Raw genomic sequence first — 19,288 nt, 5'->3', positions numbered from 1 at the left:
CTCTCCCCAACCGTGTAAAAGTAAGAGCTTTGTGCGCTAGATAGAAATGGAAAGTTTATTTCCATGGAAATGGAATGTTTGATGTTTGTTCTTACTACATATGATCAACATTTATCTCTACTCTAGTGTATCCTTATTTTGCTGTGTAATTTATTTTCTACACATGTAGGGTAATAGATGTATACTTTGGTATTTGAATTGCCAAGAGCCTTGTAGCTCAACTGGTACCTTTTGGTGTTTCCAATGGAGACGTTCCGGGCTTAAATCCCCCTCCTCCAACTATCAAATTATCAAAAACTTTGGTATTTGAATTAAAAGTCTCCAAGGTTATTAACTTCCATTTCGTGACAGGTTCTTGAGATATTGAGTCATGTAAACAAGAGAGTGAAACATCAGCCTGAGATTGCTTTACCGCTATTGGAGTTATGGAATATGTATTCAGAAGCCAATGCTGCTCCAATGGTCAGAAATTTTTGCATTGTGTATATTGAAATGGCATTTGAACGTGTTCAAGCACAGGTATGTTTGTTTTCTCCAGTCTACATCTTTTTTAGGAAATTATTTTGCTTAGTTTGGAATGACAGCGTGCCATACTAGCAATTTGGAATTAATAATGATACCTGATGCTTATGTAATAGCAAAAAGAAGAGTTGGCACCTATGCTTTTGGTGAACATTTCAAAGCTTCCTCTTCAGCACCAAGAGATTATCCTGAGAATTGCAACCAAGGTATCTTTTTGTCTTATCTGCTTTAAAAATAGATTGTTGATGCAGCCCTGGAAAACTTAGAATGATTATTGTTAGTTTATGAGGATAGGAAGGAAATAGAGGAATTGTGACTGGATGGCTGCATTGAGCGGCCATTCTTTTTCTTTGCTGGAATTTTAAGATTTATGCACTCTGTCTTGATTTTTCATACCATTTGTTCATTTCCTGTGTACTGTGGATGTTATTTGCTTTCTTTCCTTTGAATAAAATATTTATCTTTATTAATTAAAAAAAAAAGGAAGGAAATAGAGGAAAATTAGGTGTGGCGAGTGCATCTCCTTGGACAGACTATCTCAAAGTCTAATCCTATGTTTGAAAGGAAACATTTTTATCTAATTGTTTTTCCTAGAACATGTTAGGGTGCAGCCTAGTGGTTGGAGGCTTGGGATGAGCTATAGACCTAGTCATCTGGGTTCAATCCTCACTAGGAGTTCTCTAGGATTAGGTCATGTATTTGTGGTTTACTCCCAGGGATGAGTCCAAAGGACCCTTCCTTGGTGAGGTTCCAGTTCTTTTTTATTTTTATTTTTATTGCTAGAATAAAGATCAGAAACTAAAAAATTCATTGCTTGCTTCTAGAACCATACAATGACACATATCCATAGAGGCTTAGAACATTCAAAACTTCTCTTGTAACTAAGATAATAAATACTTGACTTCTTGGAGAACTAAGAATTTGGCTAATTTAAGGATGACTCCTCTTGAATTTTTTTTTTTATAAGTAATAAAGAAGTATATTAAAAAACGCTACCTTATGCAGAAAAACATAAGGCAAAGAGAAAATTACAAAGAGATAAGAAACACAAGAGAGGAAAAGAGAAGGAGAAGAAACTAATTACAAAGAAGAGAGCTAAGGAACATTGGGAGAGAATCACTAGAGGTGAGTCCCCAAGCCCTAGACCAGTCAAACAGAGAGCCACTGAAAGAAGCCAATAACTGGTCATCCGAACTTTCCATGTCCTCAAATGTCCTCCTATTTCGCTCCCTCCAAAGACACCACATTAAGCACAACGGAGCTAAATTCCAAATGCTAGACGAATGCTTTCTAAGCCAATTCCGCCAGCTAAAGAGCGTATTCGCAACCGATCTTGGCAAGACCCAAAAAATCCCAAACAATCTAAAGACCAAACTTCACAACCGATAAGCCTTACCACAATGAAGTAGCAAATGATCTACTGTCTCTCCATTACAACGGCACATAATGCACCAATCAACAAAATCAATCCCTGTACCCCTCAAATTGTCACCTGTAAGGATCTTATCCCATACAGCAGTCCACACAAAGAAGGAGACACGCCGAGGAACCTTAACCTTCCAGACTCCTTTCCAAGGAAAATTATGGGTAAGGGACTTTCTAGGCTCTTCTCTTCAACAAATCTAGAAGAGCCTCCCAATTCACATGATCGTAGGCTTTCTCAATATCTAATTTACAAATAACCTCTGTAATCTTACTCTTCACCCTACTATCAACACATTCATTAGCAATAAGAACTGAATCAAGTATCTGTCTACCACCCACAAAACTGTTCTGAGACTCAGATATCAGTTGATCCAAAACCTCTTTCAGGCGGTTAGCTAACACCTTAGCCAAAATCTTATAAATACTCCTCACCAAACTAATAGGTCTAAAGTCTCGATTATTGGAAGCATCATTCTTCTTCGGAATTAAGGCAATGAAAGTTGCATTAAGAGATTTTTCAAACTTACTGTGTTGATAAAACTCTTCAAACGCAGCTAAGACATCTTTTTCTACAACTCCCCAACAGTGGTGGTAGAAGGCCATAGATAAACCATCAGGGCCTGGAGCTTTATCTCCTTCCAACTCTTTGACAACTCTAAGAACCTCCTCATTTTCAAACCTTTGTTCAAGCCAGTCCCTCTCCAACCCCTCTATATGATCAAATTCCAAGCCTTCCACAAAAGGCCTCCACTCCTCCGTCTCCTTGTACAAGTTTTGTAAAACTGTACAGTTTGGTTTGCCATCTCGGATTCATCCTCATAAATAACCCCATTCACCTCCAACGTATTAATATGATTATACATTCTCCGAGAATTGGCCACTTTGTGGAAGAATTTGGTATTGTTATCTCCTTCCTAAATGCAAAGCATCCTCGATATCTGTCTCCATGAGACTTCTTCCAAAGAGAGAAGGTTTTGTATTTGAGATCTTAACATAGCCCTCTCACTTATCTCCACTTCAGAATGGCCATTCACCCCTTCCTTGGCATCCAATAATTTCAAAGCCTCCAATAGTTCTTTTTTTTGATAGACTACATTTCCAAACTCACTACGGTTCCACTGAATAATATCTTCTTTCTAAACTTTCAGCTTCTTGGCAAGTACAAAACTAGGAGTACCTGAGAAGGAGTATCAATTCCACCAAGAATGAACTCTATCTTTAAACCCATCCGTCTTTAACCACATGTTTCCGAACCTGAAAGGACTTTTCCCCCTTACTATCCCTCCGACTTCCACAAGTATGGGGAAATGGTCTGAAATAGGACGAGGTAAAATCCGCCGGATCACATCTGGATAATGATCCTCCCAGTCATGAGAAACCAGAGCCCTGTCTATCCTAGACATCGAGGGCGGACCCGAACCACTAGACCATGTGTAACTCCCTCCTTCCAACGGCAAATCTATCAAACTAAGCTCCTCAATGAACTCAGAAAAATTCTCCATAGTTGGAGTAAGGCGGGATCCCCCAGCCGTTCACTTGGGAAGCGAACAATGTTGAAATCCCCTATGTAACACCATGGAACTTCCCAAAGTTGCTGAATTCCAATTAGCTCATCCCACATTTGCCCCCTCACGTTATTATCATTCGGGCCATAAACCTCAGAATATGCCCAAATAAAACCATCCCCCCTACCCTACCACCTAATTGATATGGAAAATTGACCCACCATTACCTCCAACTTTTCTAAAGCCCTCCTATCCCACATCATCAAAACCCCACCAGCTGTCTGATCTGCATCCAAAGCTACCCAATCTACATAGGGACAACTCCACAAGCTGCAAATTAACTGTCTATCCATGCCCGCAAGCTTAGTTTCTTGAAGGCAAACTACATCACAATTCCACTCCCATAATAAATTTTTAACTACCAACTGTTTCCGTGAATCATTCAAACCTCAAACATTCCAAGACACCATTTCAACTTCATTGAGACTGAAAATTCCCTCCTACAACCTTAGAAATGCGGTCTGAGAAAACTATCTCCCATCATAATTAACTAAGGAAATCAAATTCCTCAGCTCCCTCTTCCCTTTATCCTTAGAGATTGCTTTTCGGTTGGCAGTATCTTTCCTATGCATCAGATTAGCAGCCTCAATCTCCGTTTCAAGCTTTTGTAATAGCATAATACACATCTTCTCGTGTCGACCCAATGAAAGCCCCATCATCTTACTAAAACCGGGGAGTTTGTGTTTCACCCACTTAGATACATTTAATGTGTTATCAAACCCCATCACCTCAGTATTACCATTCAATTCAGCCGGCACAACCAACCCTAGAGGATTAATAGTCATCAAGGGGGAAAAACTATCCACACAACCCAAACCCTCATCTGCACTAACTATTTCTACCTCAGTTAATGCCCATACCGACTGGTCAACCTGATGGGGGGTGTCTATCCCCTGCATATCACTAGCACAATCAACCCGGCCGCCTTCATCTCCACCCTGAACACCCACCTCCTTAGTCCCAACTCTCGAAGGACTCGAAGTGTAATTGGAAACCACACGACCTGTTAAAGCCCCGTCACCCCCTGTTTCTGCCTTACCCAGTGTGACCGAAGGTTCATTGGCACAAGACCCATAAAAAATAAGACACTCAGCCTCCACCGAGGTCATCGCAAGGCAACCCAAATTCTCGGTTAGAGGAAGAGGCCTCGTATCCATCCTCGTGGTGTGGAATAGAGCTGTATTGGTCCTATCCAGTGTCGCCAGTGAGTCCGCAGTGCGAAACCCATGGGAAAAGGTACACTGGGTCTTCACCGGTGACTCTGCGAGATGACCCATCACCTCGGTTTGACCAGCCGAGCTCCTCGCCACCTCCGAGGCTTGGAACCACACTGAGCCGGCCTTCTCCAGTGGCGCCGGTGACTCCTCGGTGTGAAGACCACCAGCACTTATGGTGTTGATCTCCCTCGTAAGCTCATCACGGTGATCCAACAACCCAACTCGAGCAACCGAAGCTTCGTGAGGTATCGCCGATGCTTGTGCTTCGTGGTTTGATAGGCTTGGGTCACTTGGGTCACTTAATAAAGTGCTTTCACTCATATCCATCCTAAATGGGCCAATGGGCTTTGGATTAGAGAGAACTTGAGGGCCCACTTGAGTGTTGCAATTTTGTTTTGAGCCCACCACAACCTTATTATGGACCCGTGACCCACTAGAGGGATCCTTCACTATCTCCCTCTGACTCCTTGTGGCCCAAGTGGAATTCCCCAATCCCCTTTTATCAGATTTCCATGCACCACGCCTAAATTGGTCAGATCCCATCACAAGATATTTTTGACCCCGTGACCCACGAGAGGGACCCACCACCTGCTCCCTCTGATTTCTTGTGACCCAATTAGAACTCCCCAGTCCACCTTTATTAGGATACCAGGCAACACTCCTTTTTCCTTCCCGATTCACTTCAACGGTCAAGCCTCCTTCTTTCCAATAAGGATTCCTCAGTTCACGCTCATTTCCATAAATAGCTTCATTCAACTTTGATTTGAATTTCAATGGAAAGCTCCTTCTATATCCTACCGGATTTGTCTCTCCCAATTCAAATTCCACATTAGTGCTCCAAGAACCATATCTCTTCCTCCTAGAGTCATCGAACCTGGTATGTTCACCGACACCTGATGTCCACGCACCACATCGGCAAAAGATTTAAGAGGAAGAACCCTTGAGTTATCCTTGTGAGGCTGAGCTACATTCGAATGACCAGAACCTCCATTCACATAGTTTTCAGGTTCCAACATCTTCCTTAATTCTAACCCAAACGCCCTCCATCCATTCTTTGTCCAACCTTCTGGAAAAATAATGGACCTCCTAGACCCGCCAACTTTAAATTCAGACAATAGAAGGAACAAGCCAAAAGAGTTGGGGCACCGTTGGAGGGTGTAGGCTACATCACCTTCCCTGAACGTATAAAAATACTTCGGACTAACCCCTACGACAATTTGTTCTAAACTCCTCATCAGCCATTGTGCCGCATTCTTGCCCATGAAGATCAACTTCATGAAGTACCTACTCCGCTCAAAAATCCTTAACGAAAATACCGTTCCCCTTCCTCTACCACCAGTTGAAAAAGTTTGGATTCAATAAAAAAACTGCGAGAACCACCCATGATGGCTGCTAAAAACTTACCTGACCAGAAAAAACTAGCATCAAACCCTTTCTTAAATCTTAAAACAGGAAAACAAACCAAGAACACCTTCACCTCCTCAGGAATGCTAGACTCCTCTGATTAATAGAACCTAGAGTAAAAAAAAAAAAAACCTAGTCCTACAAAGTTAAATAAAAATTAGCACAATGAATGACAATCAAAACGTTAGTATAAAACCTCTAGAATTTGAATACTCAAAAATAAATTTAGATTTATTAGTTGCTTTATTCCCATCAACTCTTCCCTGCTGGAAAGAACTGAGCTCCAACTATTGAAAAGCTTGATATCTTTCCAAAAGTTCTTGACTGATACATTGGAAGTCTGATACAATTATCAAAGTGCTTTCTGAAATTGGTTTCCCTTTCCACTTGACTAGGAATTTCTGGTACCCTTCCTTCCTTGTAGAGACAAGTTGTTCATCAAGGACATCTTTTATCGTGTCTGGTTTCATAGGTACCACAGGCACTCTAAGAGCTTGATTGTTTTCATTCAGTGCATCATGGTGCTCAGAATAAGGGTTGAGATTCTCCACATTGAAATAGAGCTGATGCTAAGATCTTTTGGGAGCTCTAGTAGATATGCATTTGGCCCAAGCCTTTTGAGTAGCTAATAAGGTCCATGTGTAGTATTTTAAATGCTCCTTTGACAAATTGTTTAGGTTGTTACCATAACTTTGTCATGAATTGTTTTTTTTTTTTTGCTTTTGTTTTCGTTTTATGATAAGTAATAAACTTCATTGGAATTGAAAAAGGACAAAAAGATATAACAAGGCACACAGGCAGTGTGCTAAGAGGCAACAAAGAAAAAGAAAACTAAATAGCAATGAAAGTACACAAATCAAGATTTCAGGCAGAGACATGAAAGTAACCACACCCTAAGAAGACAAGCTTCAACTCATGAATCGACCTTTCATCCCCTACAAAAGTATCTGCATGAGACTTGAATTGCTCAGTGTAATAGCAATCTTCTTTTAAACTTCTTCATGGATCTCATAGATATGCCTCATGAAATTCTCAGCCTTTTGGCTTGTTCTAATATCTGTTGGTAATGGATAAGGTCAATAGGTTGGCTTGGCTTTTAATCCTGTGACAATTCAAATGGTGACTGACCTGTTGTTTTGTTATTAGAATTGTTATAAGAAAATTATGCTGCAGGCAGAATCACATGCATGATTGCACATTTTTACCAATAAGGTATTATAAAAGGTTTCTTGAACTTTGGTTAATAACCTCTGTCTGACTAACCTTCTGTCTTATGGTAGTAGGCATTTGAGCACTCTGCTTAGTAACCATATTATTTATAAGGTCTTCCAAAAGTAGCTCATATTTTTTTAATTGAAAAAATAAGGAAATAAAAATTCTTTAATATCTCGAAGGGGCGTAACCTATGTACAAGGGAAGTATTTGAGAGGTGCACCAAGAAATCATGTAAAATTAAAAGGATCAAGAAATTATAACAAGAGGGAAAAAGGCCATGATTTACTCTAGAGTTCAAGGATTTACTTTTAGGGCTTGAATGCTTCATGCACTCAGACAATGGCTCTAGAAAAATTCCAGAAATTGTCCTTATTTCATATCTTGGCTACAAACAACTTTTTTAATAAAACCCTGCATGACAATAAAGCTAAAATACCCCTGACTTTAAAATCAAATGAAGCACTTAAGAAAAAGGATTATCTGGCAGCAGCTCTGTTTTAGCATAAGACCCACATATAACAAACTTCCAGCTATCAAACTAGCTAGATATATCCCAGGTGAGGCTTGTCGTATCATTGTAGTCCGAAATAAAAATTCATGATTTAGAGTTTGGATTCTTACATCTCTTGTAAACCTTTCCAAAATGCCTTGTGTCCTCGTTAGAGGCCTTTCCTACACAAAAATATCTTAGTGTTCTTAATGAGTTTGTCATGGTAAACAGACCAGCTAAAGTTGGAAACGGCTGAATGGTGGAAAAAGATTCTCATAACTGATCTTAAATACAATTCAAATTAAGACTTAGTTGAGACAGTGAAAAGGATTCTCATGACTGACTCTGACTATGCTTGGAGTTAAGACGTGGTTGAGTTTAGTGAAAATTGGCAAAAGTTAACTATTAAAAATTCTAAGAAAAAGCTTATGTGGCATTCCATTTTACATCTGGGTTTCTTTCTGAGTTATGGCACTTCACAAATATCGACTGTTGCTTGCTTTTAGGTGATTGGTGAATGTCATTCAAGTCAAATTGATGATGAAGTTGCTGCCAAGTATAGATCAATAAATGATTCTCAGGATAGGGAGCTCTTCATTGAATTTTGTCTTCATACAGTTTTGTATCAACCACCATCTCAAAGGTACAGAAATCAATTTAGTTTTTGTGTGATACTTGATCACTATGCATTTTGTTTGTTATATCATAGCTGACTTTGAAGACTCATGTTTCTTTACAGTGGAGGATGTCCACCTGGACTTTCAATTGCTCAAGCCAGTCGTGTTAGTGGGAAACATCAATTGAAAAGTGATATGCTTTTAATGAGAAAGGTGAATTTATTATGGGGAAATTCAACTGCAATAAATTAGATGGCTTGTCCTATTTCCAATCCTACGTAGAAAAAAAAATCTAAAATAAATAAGCTGAGAGGTTGGTTGCTCAAGCTATTTCATTTATTTATTAGCAATCTAGAGCAAATTTTCAGTTAGGATTGATTGAGTTGTTTGGCTTTTCTAGGGTAAAGAATCAAGCCAACCTGAGCAATTAGGTGCTTATGATTAGTACATTCATCTTTCAAGATTATAGTTGATTGTTCAAGTTGTTTTTATTAATCCAATCTTGAGCTGACTTTAAGTATTTTGTTATTTTTCCAAACCGATTGTTGGAGCAAAAGCTCATTATATGTCTAACATGCCTATTAAATAGCAAATGGTTTCATTGTTAATTGGTATCTAATCCAGGAAATGACTTATGTTCATAAAATTAAACTTAGTTTTTAACATTGTGACCTTGCTCATGCTTTGTGGATTTTTGTTTCTGTGTGTTTTGGGTACATTGGATCATGCCACTGAAGAAATTGAAGACAAATTTCTCTCAAGCAAATCATTAAATGCAAATGCATTAATCAGATAGAGATATTGCCTGTAACTTACTCGCCATTCTCTCGAGTGAAATTCTGCAAAAGTCGTTTCCGAGTGCAATTTGAAGACCTGATTAAACCTATCTTATGCCACTTTATAAGCTTTATATTGCATGACTATTCGACATTGAAAACGGTTGACACACCAAGAGCAATGGAGAGAACTTCTTGCCTTTCCTTCCTTGTGCCAAACTAAAAATTCTTAGATTTTGCCCACTCATCTTGTGATCCTAAAGAGAGTGATTGTGAGTTTATTTGAAACCACAAAGATTCTTTCCAGTGAGTTCACTGCTGCAAATCTTATTGGCGTGTGGAATTCATAAGAATTTTTAATGATCGGGAGATTGATGGGGTGGCTTCATTTTTCCGTTTGTTAGATTCTCATATTCTTCTTAGGGAAAATAATGATAGGATGAGATGGAAGTTAAAGAGTACCAGGGAGTTATTTTTGCAATCTTTTAATGAGACATTGCGTTTTTCCATTTGTTAGATTCTCATATTCTCCTTAGGGAAAGTAATGATAGGATGAGATGGAAGTTAAAGAGTACTGGGGAGTTCACTTTGCAATCTTTTTATGAGATATTGCGGGGCTCATGCCCTCTTCCTTTTCCTTGGAAGGCCATATGGAGGGCCAAGGCCTCTCAAAGAGTTTCTTTCTTTGTGTGGAGTCTGTGGACAGTGGCTTGGGGGAAAATTCTCACTTTTGAGAATCTCATCAAGAGAGGTTATTCAATGGTGAGTTGGTGTTGTATGAGCCATTTTAGCGGGAAGACTTTGGATTACCTCTTGATTTATTGTAGCTTGGCTTTCAAGTTGTGGAGCTGTATATTCATGATGTTTGGGGTTTAGTGGGTTTTACCGGAGAAGGTTCTGATTTACCGTGTGTGGTGATGTTGAGGCCCGAATTCAGATATATGGAATCTTATTCCTTTATGTTTGATGTGAACTATGTGGAGGGAACAAAGACGGTGTACTTTTGAAGATGTGGAGTGTGAGTCATCTCAATTGCAAGCATCCTTCATTAGTTCTGTTTATGAGTGGTCTTTTGTATCGGGTCTTACTATAGTAACTTTATTCACTCTGTTGAAGAATTAATTCATGTGTAGATATTTCTCCCATTGTAATTCTTTAGGCTACTTCGTGCTTATCCTCATTTCAATAATATTATTTTTACCTATCAAAAAAAAAAAAAAAACTGCAGCAAATCTTCATGGAGGTCCTTGAGTGACAGAGGTTTGGTTTGTGATGTGGAGAATATCAATGTAAATGGATGCCATAGGTTCTGGTACTATTTTGGTAAGAAGGTAAACATGTGTTTGCAGACGTTATATAGAGAGTCTAGGTTACAAAGGTTTGAGAGTTCTGACTAATTGTAACTGTTCCTTTATAGTATATTTTCAATGGGATTGGATTTTCCGGAGTGGTTTTCCATTGAATAGGCTCTTCATTGGTTTTGCACTTTGTTACCAAACCTTTGCGTTCTTACTTATATTGGTTTAGATTTGTTACTTGTGGTTAATATATTTGTTTGCACTAGAATCCACAATAAACATGTTTAATTTCCACTGTTTAGTTACATAGGGGTCAAAACATAATTTTCAGTTCAGAACTATACTCATCCAGCTCTCATGCATTGCGAACTCCTCCTTAGTGTAAAAATTAGCTGATTTTCAACCTGCATCAACAGATCTCTCCTTACACATGTATGCATGCAGTCTATATTGGTCAATGCCCTGAATTCTTTCATGAGATAGATATATAATTTTTTGTAAGCAGTTGGGGATCTTGAATGTTATTGAAGCCATGGAGTTCGCCCCTGAGCTTGTTTATCCTATATATGTGGCTGCTTGTGTAGATTGGTACGTCTTAGTTCCTCTTGTATATTTATTTAAGTTTATTTAAATATTTCCTATTTTTTTTTCTTCTTTGGTTTATTTAATATTTCAATTATAATGTGTTATTTTATGATTGATTGATTCAAGGCAGGAGCCTGTTGTTAAGAGAGGGGAGGAGCTTTTAAAGAAGAAGGGTTCTGGTGCGAATTTAGAGAATCCCAACCTGATAAACAAACTATTTATATTATTTAATGGTATGCAATTCTTAATTAATCTTTTTAATTAAATTTTATGTAATGGATTTGTTATAATTTGATCAAGTGATGTTCTTTTTCCACATTCTCTTCCTCGCTAGATATCTTATCCATTATTTATTTATTTATTTTATTAAGAAATTTTATTAAAAAAGCACAAAAATGGGCGAAACTCCAATAAAGGGAATGCATACAAGAGATACCAAACAGCTATCATCTGAAATTAAACAATCAATAAACATTGTTTCTTTCTTTTTTATCTTATCAAAAAAAAAAAAAAAAATTCTCATAATAAAAAAAAAATTATTTTGTTGCTTTATTCAAAAAAAGAAAAGAAAATGAAGATCAATAAACACATTCATTTTGAAAAGGAATAACAACTAGTGGTAGCCATCCAACCATACAGGGAACGCAATAATAGAAGCTTTAAGTCCAAAATTGATCTCTCACACCCTTCAAAGCTACAAGCATTTCTTGCTTTCCATATACACAATACCATATCAGGCACAAATGAATCGCATTCCAACAAGCTAATGAATAAAAAATCTTTTAGGCATAGCCCAATTAATCTCAAATAGTCATAAACCATGACCCACAACTCTCTAGCAATATCACAATGAAGAAGTAAATGATATGTTGATAAGCTCTATCATTAATTTGGATTTATTTTGATAATTTTGGCATATTAGTTTGGCTTTTTAAAATATCTTTGGATGATGGAAATCATTACTATATATTTAACCCTGAGATTCCATGGGTAATTGACCCTATTTTATTAGTTGGACATGTTAGATTGTACTAACTATAATGAATCTGAATCTCCTTGCAAGTCTTGGGAGCTTTCATATACAGTTGCTAAAAAATGATATAATGAAGTAACAGAAGGTCATGAAGTGATAATATGGGAAGAAAATCACTTTTCTCAATATTTATGATTCATTCTTTTATCCTGATCATGATTAAAGGTACGTATGAGTTACTTGATGGTAGCGACTGCTAGTATGCTTTGGCTTATAGTTTGAATAAGAGGAGTTGACATTTGTAACATTTTCCATCTGAAAAATTTATGTTAAGGCTTTTGTTTGAAATACATTGGGTTTTTTTTTTTTTTTTGTGGAAGAAATACATTGGTTTTGTTAAGTCCTTTTCACCCTCTTTCCTATCATTCTAGTACACATTTGATACATAATTACGATTTTTGTAGGTACTGCTGGAGCAGGAAATGTTGAACCAGATTTAAGAGTCAATCCTGGGAATCCTGCTCTTAAGTCCAGACTGATGTCTATTTTCTGCCATTCTGTAATGGCCGCAAACAGTTTCCCATCAACTTTGCAGTGCATATTTGGCTGCATATATGGTACTTAACTTCTCTTAGTTTTTATTTATTTATAATATATATGTATTTTTAATTTTATATTATAAATAACTTGACTTTATGTTTGCCCATTGTTGGAATGGTTCCATTTCAAACATGGGGACTTGATGCGGGAGACACAAAGAGATCGTTATTTTAATTTAGTTGTATATTGTTTTGCAAGTCAATTGTGTTAAATTACCGATTGTCCCAAAAACTTAAGCTATTGGGATATGATAAATTTAATCATTTAGCCAATACTTCTAACACTCCTCCTCACGTGTGGGCCGAAAATACCTTTTAATAGGTGAGGCCCAACACGTGGGAATTTAAATGGGAGGTAAAGTGGAGGAGACAAGGATCGAACTCAAGATCTCATGCTCTGATACCATGTTAAATTACCGATTGTCCCAAAAGCTTAACTATTGGGATATGGTAAATTTAATTATTTAACCAATACTTCTAACAAATTGTATTTTTGTTTTGGCCCTAGTAATTAATTAGTATTTTTATTTAAAGTCTAAGGCATTTTTGTCATTCAATTAGTAGGGTGTTTTATACTCCTATGAAGAGAGATTTTTTTTGATGAATAAAGTTTCGATTGAATATTCGTGGTCTAGTGCTGACTCTTAGTGGTTCTCCTTTACTTGGTGTTTACTCCAAGCAACCCTAGGTGTTGGCTCCTAGGTTTTATCATTTATTTTTCTGTTGCATTGTTCTGGTTTGTCCTGCATCCGGATTGTTCCTGTTGCCAGATTTGCTGAAGCATTGTTATTGCGTTGCAAATATTTTGTTTTGTTTTGGTAAACTACACACACCCAATGGGGCTTGATTAATGCTGGCTTGTGAAAAGATCAATAAACGCAATCATTTTGTTGGGTGATGCCACAGTAGTAGAATTGTTCTCTTCTTTGCAAGGAAACTATGGTCACTCTGTGAGTAGTAAAATCTGGGAGTCTTTTTTTTTTTTTTGGCATCTTCTGTGGGTAATTTGGAGAGAAGATTATCTGAACTTTTAAAGGGGATGAACTTACATTGATCTTGATCAAATCTTTATACCTAAGAACTTTGTATAACTGGATGTCTGTTTTAGGTAGGGTTAATTCTGCTTTTTTGTAGAATTGATTGATATTTTAAGTTTTAGAATATACTTCTTAAGGAGTTGCTCTAATGTACTCTCTTTGTACTGTTTTTTGTCATTTTTCTTGTTCTTCCCTTTCTGTTTTACTTGATCGTTGTAATCTTGGTTTTTGATTTATGCCCCCATAGTACATTCCCAATGTACTCGGGTTGGCTGCTCTTCATTTTTTAATAAAAATTTGTCGTTACTTATCAAAAAAAAAATGTACTCTCTTTGTACTGTAGCATTCTCCCCTTTACATAAAAGTGATGTTTCATTTTAAAAAAAGAGAGGCAAACATCCTTATAATTGTCATATTGGAAATCACATAGAACTTTAGGACTTTCCATGGCTGCATCATTCTCCCCAAATTTGAAGAAATCTGGCCTTGGCTTTTCTAGAACAGAAATTGATTTCTTTCCAATGAGGAGTGAGCACTAGACATGTGTTCCAATCTTCGCAAAAAAATTGCAGTAACTTTTCGCTCACCTTTTGAAGCATCACGCTTAATAACAAAGGATCTCTGTTTCATGCCTTATGTAATCTGTATGGAATCAATACTTATAAAAGAAAATGTAACGTGGTAAAAATCAATAGTGGAAATAATCTTGAAAAAACATGCATCCTTAGATTATTTTGGAACACGGACTGGTAAAGAATCTATACCTATCCTTATCTCCATTGACTTTGTCATGCAGTCTTTCTGATTCTGCCACAGTGCACAAGTATTTAACCACAAAAACTTAGTTCACTTGATTTTGAAAACCATGTAAGCCTTGTTGCCATTGGTGTCACACAGAAATCTTCATATTGCTAAAATTGTAAATAACTTACAAACTAACAGCAACCCCATTTTCATGCCATCCTTTTGTATTGAACACTTTACTTTGGGCAAAGGAGCTTGAAAGGCTAAATGCTTTTTAGAACAGGAAATACTGATTGGTACTGCAATTTGTAGGGTTTATGTATAAGCACATTACTTTAATATTGCAGTGTCATAGACATGTCATATCCAAGGTTTTGGATTTTTGTATTTTGTGATAGTTTATCTAAACCTCATCGCTTTGACTACTTGGTCATAAAAGGGTAGATTTACTTTTATCTTCTTTTCAAATTTTGGTAATTTCATGTTGATTGTGTGATAGGATGTCCTTATGCTTACTTTTCTTTGGTTTCCTGAATTCTTAAATGTGATAGGAAGTGGTACCACATCAAGGTTGAAGCAGTTGGGAATGGAGTTTACCGTCTGGGTATTTAAACACGTAAGGAACTTATAACTTCTTCTTTTTCTTTGGTGTTCCGAAAGAGTGCTCATGCTAGTGCAGGTTCCTATTTGTGGTTCCTACTATAAGTCCTAGATGTTAGATACTACATTTTGTGGGCTATGATCAAATCTTTGGTTCTAGTTTCCTACAGTAGTATACATCTAAAATTACATATGTTGGGAGGTTTTAATGACTAAGAGATTTTGCGTGTTTGGTATATAAGTTAATTGATGTTTGCCATGAATCATGTCAATTTTAATATGTTTTGGTTGAAATGCACTTTTGTCTCTGAAATTTGATCTAAATTCAATCTTCGTCCTCCAAATTAAAAAGTTGCAATTTCGTGGAAAATATGAAAGGTATCAATTTTGTCATTTCATAATTTATTCATGACCAGCCTCAACTTTTTAACGTGCCGTGTTAGTACTCTGCTTGCCTAGTATGCAATTCCTTTAGTAGCTGGAGGAGAGAAGGAAGCTATTAGTACTTTTTAAAATTCAGGGAAAAAATTGCATTTTGTTTGTTTGATTTTTGTCTATTTAAATTGAAGAATGAAAATCAAACTTGGATCAAATTTCCGGATGAAAAACATATTGTAGCCTTTGACCAATGGGGGGTCTTTTTTTTTTTTTTTTTTGTTCTAGCCAATAGCCAATATCCTGCACGATACGCTTTGCATTTTAATAAATTTTATAAAAAATTATTTATGACCTATTGATTTCATGAATACTATTAAGGTTAGTCACAGACTCACAGTTAACATTGTTACCTACAAACTTGTTGGTTCCTAGGTGTTTTTCTTGTATGATTTATGCTTTATTTATAGATTCTATGGTGTTAATTTCTACATTTCTTATGCCACTAAAGTCTCTATCTCCACTATTTCAACACCTATAATTTTTATGTCATTCAAAATAGCTTTTCTTTAGTTTCAGAATTGACATGACAAATAAAATTAAAACTCATTAATTGAAGAAAAGTTTGATTTTTAAGATTATAATTCTAATAGGATGAAAATTGAAAGAATGATATTTAATCAATTAGTTATAAAAACTGCTATAATTTCGTGATACGACAATACAAACAATAATGTCATAATGACATAATAATACGATTTAACCTCCCTAAAAGCAGCCAAAACACCAAAAATACTGCAAATCCCTACCAACTATATATATGCATCATACGAAAAATCAAAAATCTAAATTCACACACTATATGAAAAAAAAACCAATCTTAGCACATTACAATGCTACATCAATATACGTATACATAAAATCTAAACAAAATATTTAAGATGAACATAATATTTTGGAGTTTAACATACCTCTCAGAAAGGGAACCAAAGATATTTTGAGAGAAATTATATTGGAAAAATGTGGACAAATGAGGATTTATATTGGACAAATATGAAGACAAATAACCATATCATATTATGTAATTTATTGAATCTAACTCTTGCAATGTTGCATTGGAGTTAGTCTTATGTTGGAAATTGAAAAGTTTTCTTAGTTCCTACCTTTCTCATGACTTTTTAGATCTATCCATATTAATACAAAGCATTTAAAGTTATAAATATATACGATTTCTTTGAATTTTATTAATACATTGAAATAAATGCATCTTCAATTACTTAATAGTTAGACATAAATACTAAATTAGATGAGGTAGAAGTCTAAATCAAAAGAATTTCATACAACGCGCCTCTTGGTAGAACCTCAAGCTCTCTCACATGAGGTCTCTGCTTATATATATATTGATTCGAAAGGCTTTTTCTTGTTCAAGTTGGAGCTTTATCATGTTTAGTGAAACACCCCATGCTGCACGTGCCCCAATTGCAATGCAAATGTGAGCATGGGATAGCTAACCATCTACTGTTAGTTACTGTTGCTCTACATTAACAAAAACAACAACAAGGCCTTTGTATCAAATTTTTTGGGGTCAGCTATGGATCCTCTACAAGATTAGTTTGGGTCCACATGTATTTTTTTCCTCCATTTTATTATATTCATAGTCATAAATTCTATTACTTCCTTAATTGACATGTCCTTTTTAACTACTTCTACTAATGTTATCTTTGGTCTTCCTCTAACTTCTTTTGTTCCCTTAACTGAATTAACTCACACTTTCTTACCGGTGTATTAATCACTCCCCTCTGCACATGACCAAATCAGAGATTTTGATGCTCTTCTTCCTCACTTCATTTTGATAATTTTTTATGCAGGCCAAAATTGATCAACTTAAGCTTATTGGCCCAATTATACTCACTGCAATCCTGAAGTCACTTGACAGTTATTCAGATTCAAAATCAGGTCCTGCATTTGAAGTTCTTTGAACTTCTTTTATATATATATATATATATGTATGTATGTATGTATGTATGTATGTATAAAATTTTATTTTATTAGGCTTTGTAGAACTTCATTCTGATTGATCTAGTGTACTAAATTCACCCAGATGCTACTGCTAGGGACACCAAGACTTTTGCTTATCAAGCAATTGGGTTGTTAGCACAGCGCATGCCTCAACTTTTCAGGTTCATCACCCAACTTTTCTGCTTTCTTCTGTGACCCCCATTAGGCGTTTCTTGACATTGTGTCCGAGGGGAAAAGTTCTGATGGCTATTTTTTTTTTCTCAGTGGTAAGATCGACATAGCCTTACGTCTTTTTGATGCATTGAAAGTAGAGGACCAGTCTCTTCGTTTCATTGTTCAAGAAGCAACCAATTCCCTTGCTGCAGCATACAAGGTTTTCTAGTTTTTTTTTTTTTTTTCACTGGGTTGAATATGTCATTAATAAATTCTCTTTCGCTGATGTGGCAATTAATTCACAAAGCTAGTGTTTCTCATCGCTACTTTAGTGAACTCAATTTTTGCAATTCTGTTGTGGTTTTGTCAAGTGAACTTTTGCTACATGATACTGGTTGGTTCAGTGGCAGGGAAGGTTTTGTTTTGTTTTATTTATTAAGGTGTATTTTTTAGTATTTATATCTACCCTTGCTATTTTCTAAGGAAAATGCTCATGATGGGAATCATGTTTAAGACTATTCCTATATTTATGGAATACTCATGCTCCAACTGATTCAAATGAGAGGAAGGATGTCTGAGATTCATTTATAATCCTGGACAAACTCATTTATAGACAATTGAGATTGTCAGAGAGGTTATCTTTGGGATCTGTGACATAGTATGGAAGGATTAAAAGAGAGCCATTATATTAGTTAAAAAGGTATTATACAAGGATTTCAAAGAGAGCCATTGAAGTGTATAAGTTATATGCCCAAAAGTTACCTCAAATAAATTTGTTGTAGAATTAGATATAGTTACTATCATTTACTCGCTAAGACCTGTCCAGAACAACAAATGCAAAAGGGCAACATCTTTAACTCACTTGATTGACAATACATTATGGTGGAAGCCATGTTTATAATGAGATTCATTGAATTTTAAAATAGGTCAACTTTAAATTTATTACAAATATATTTTGAATTTGAATTTTCATATCAATATCATTTACATTTACTCCAACCAATCAATTCCTTGGTCTTGTCTTCAAGGACAAGATGTGGAAAGTGAACCATTCTTTCCAATATATGTTATCACTGATTGCAGTCCCTCTTCCTTCCTAGAAAGAGTGGTATTTATACCCAACTGCTTGATTTGGATTTTACTATTCATATCTTCTTTTGCAATGCAAGTTATAACCTACAATCAATTTAAGTATATTATTGGTTAGTGCTCTAAAGCTTAAGTTAGGCGTCTTTGTAGATATGGAGATTTGTTTGGGGTGGTGGGGTTGCAGGTGGAAGGCCACTAAAAACGGGAAAACTGAAAAACAAGAGTTACATTCTGTTTCTTTGTCATTATGCACTCTCAACCTTTATTTATGCCAATAGCTTCCTCAGTGCAGTCAGAAATATTCCAAATGTTTATTTGAGGCAAAGATGGGTGGGTTACTTGGCTTGAATGCTTCTTGTTTGTTGGACATTCTCTTTCTATGCTTTACCGTAAGCATTCACATTTTTGTGAATACAATTAGCTTGCTGATAAAGCTGACAACTTACAATTCAAAAGTATTTGACTTCTTGACCACTTTGCTCCTGTACCTCTGAGAATCAGAATAGCTTTGTGGGTGGGAGACAAATCCTTGACTCGGTTCTTATTGTGAATAAGTGTGTGGATAGCCGAAGGAAGAGTAGGGTT

The 19,288-nt window shown here is 36.2% G+C and overlaps 1 protein-coding gene across 1 annotated transcript in view; it reads left to right on the top strand.

Annotated features, from left to right (window-relative positions):
• LOC142607395 (uncharacterized) overlaps positions 1 to 19,288 on the top strand; it is a 45,395-nt gene that overhangs the window by 1,121 nt on the left and 24,986 nt on the right. The window contains exons 2-12 of the mRNA XM_075778862.1: positions 352 to 519; positions 639 to 728; positions 8,345 to 8,481; positions 8,578 to 8,668; positions 11,035 to 11,117; positions 11,241 to 11,347; positions 12,552 to 12,704; positions 15,019 to 15,083; positions 17,311 to 17,398; positions 17,544 to 17,622; positions 17,726 to 17,834. Coding sequence (XP_075634977.1) covers positions 352 to 519; positions 639 to 728; positions 8,345 to 8,481; positions 8,578 to 8,668; positions 11,035 to 11,117; positions 11,241 to 11,347; positions 12,552 to 12,704; positions 15,019 to 15,083; positions 17,311 to 17,398; positions 17,544 to 17,622; positions 17,726 to 17,834 — 1,170 coding nt within the window. The remainder of the gene's footprint in view (positions 1 to 351; positions 520 to 638; positions 729 to 8,344; positions 8,482 to 8,577; positions 8,669 to 11,034; positions 11,118 to 11,240; positions 11,348 to 12,551; positions 12,705 to 15,018; positions 15,084 to 17,310; positions 17,399 to 17,543; positions 17,623 to 17,725; positions 17,835 to 19,288) is intronic.

The sequence above is a fragment of the Castanea sativa genome, chromosome 8 (genome assembly GCF_040712315.1).
Source record: "Castanea sativa cultivar Marrone di Chiusa Pesio chromosome 8, ASM4071231v1".
NCBI classification, from domain to species: domain Eukaryota; kingdom Viridiplantae; phylum Streptophyta; class Magnoliopsida; order Fagales; family Fagaceae; genus Castanea; species Castanea sativa.
This window is presented reverse-complemented; position numbering and strand designations above follow the sequence as displayed.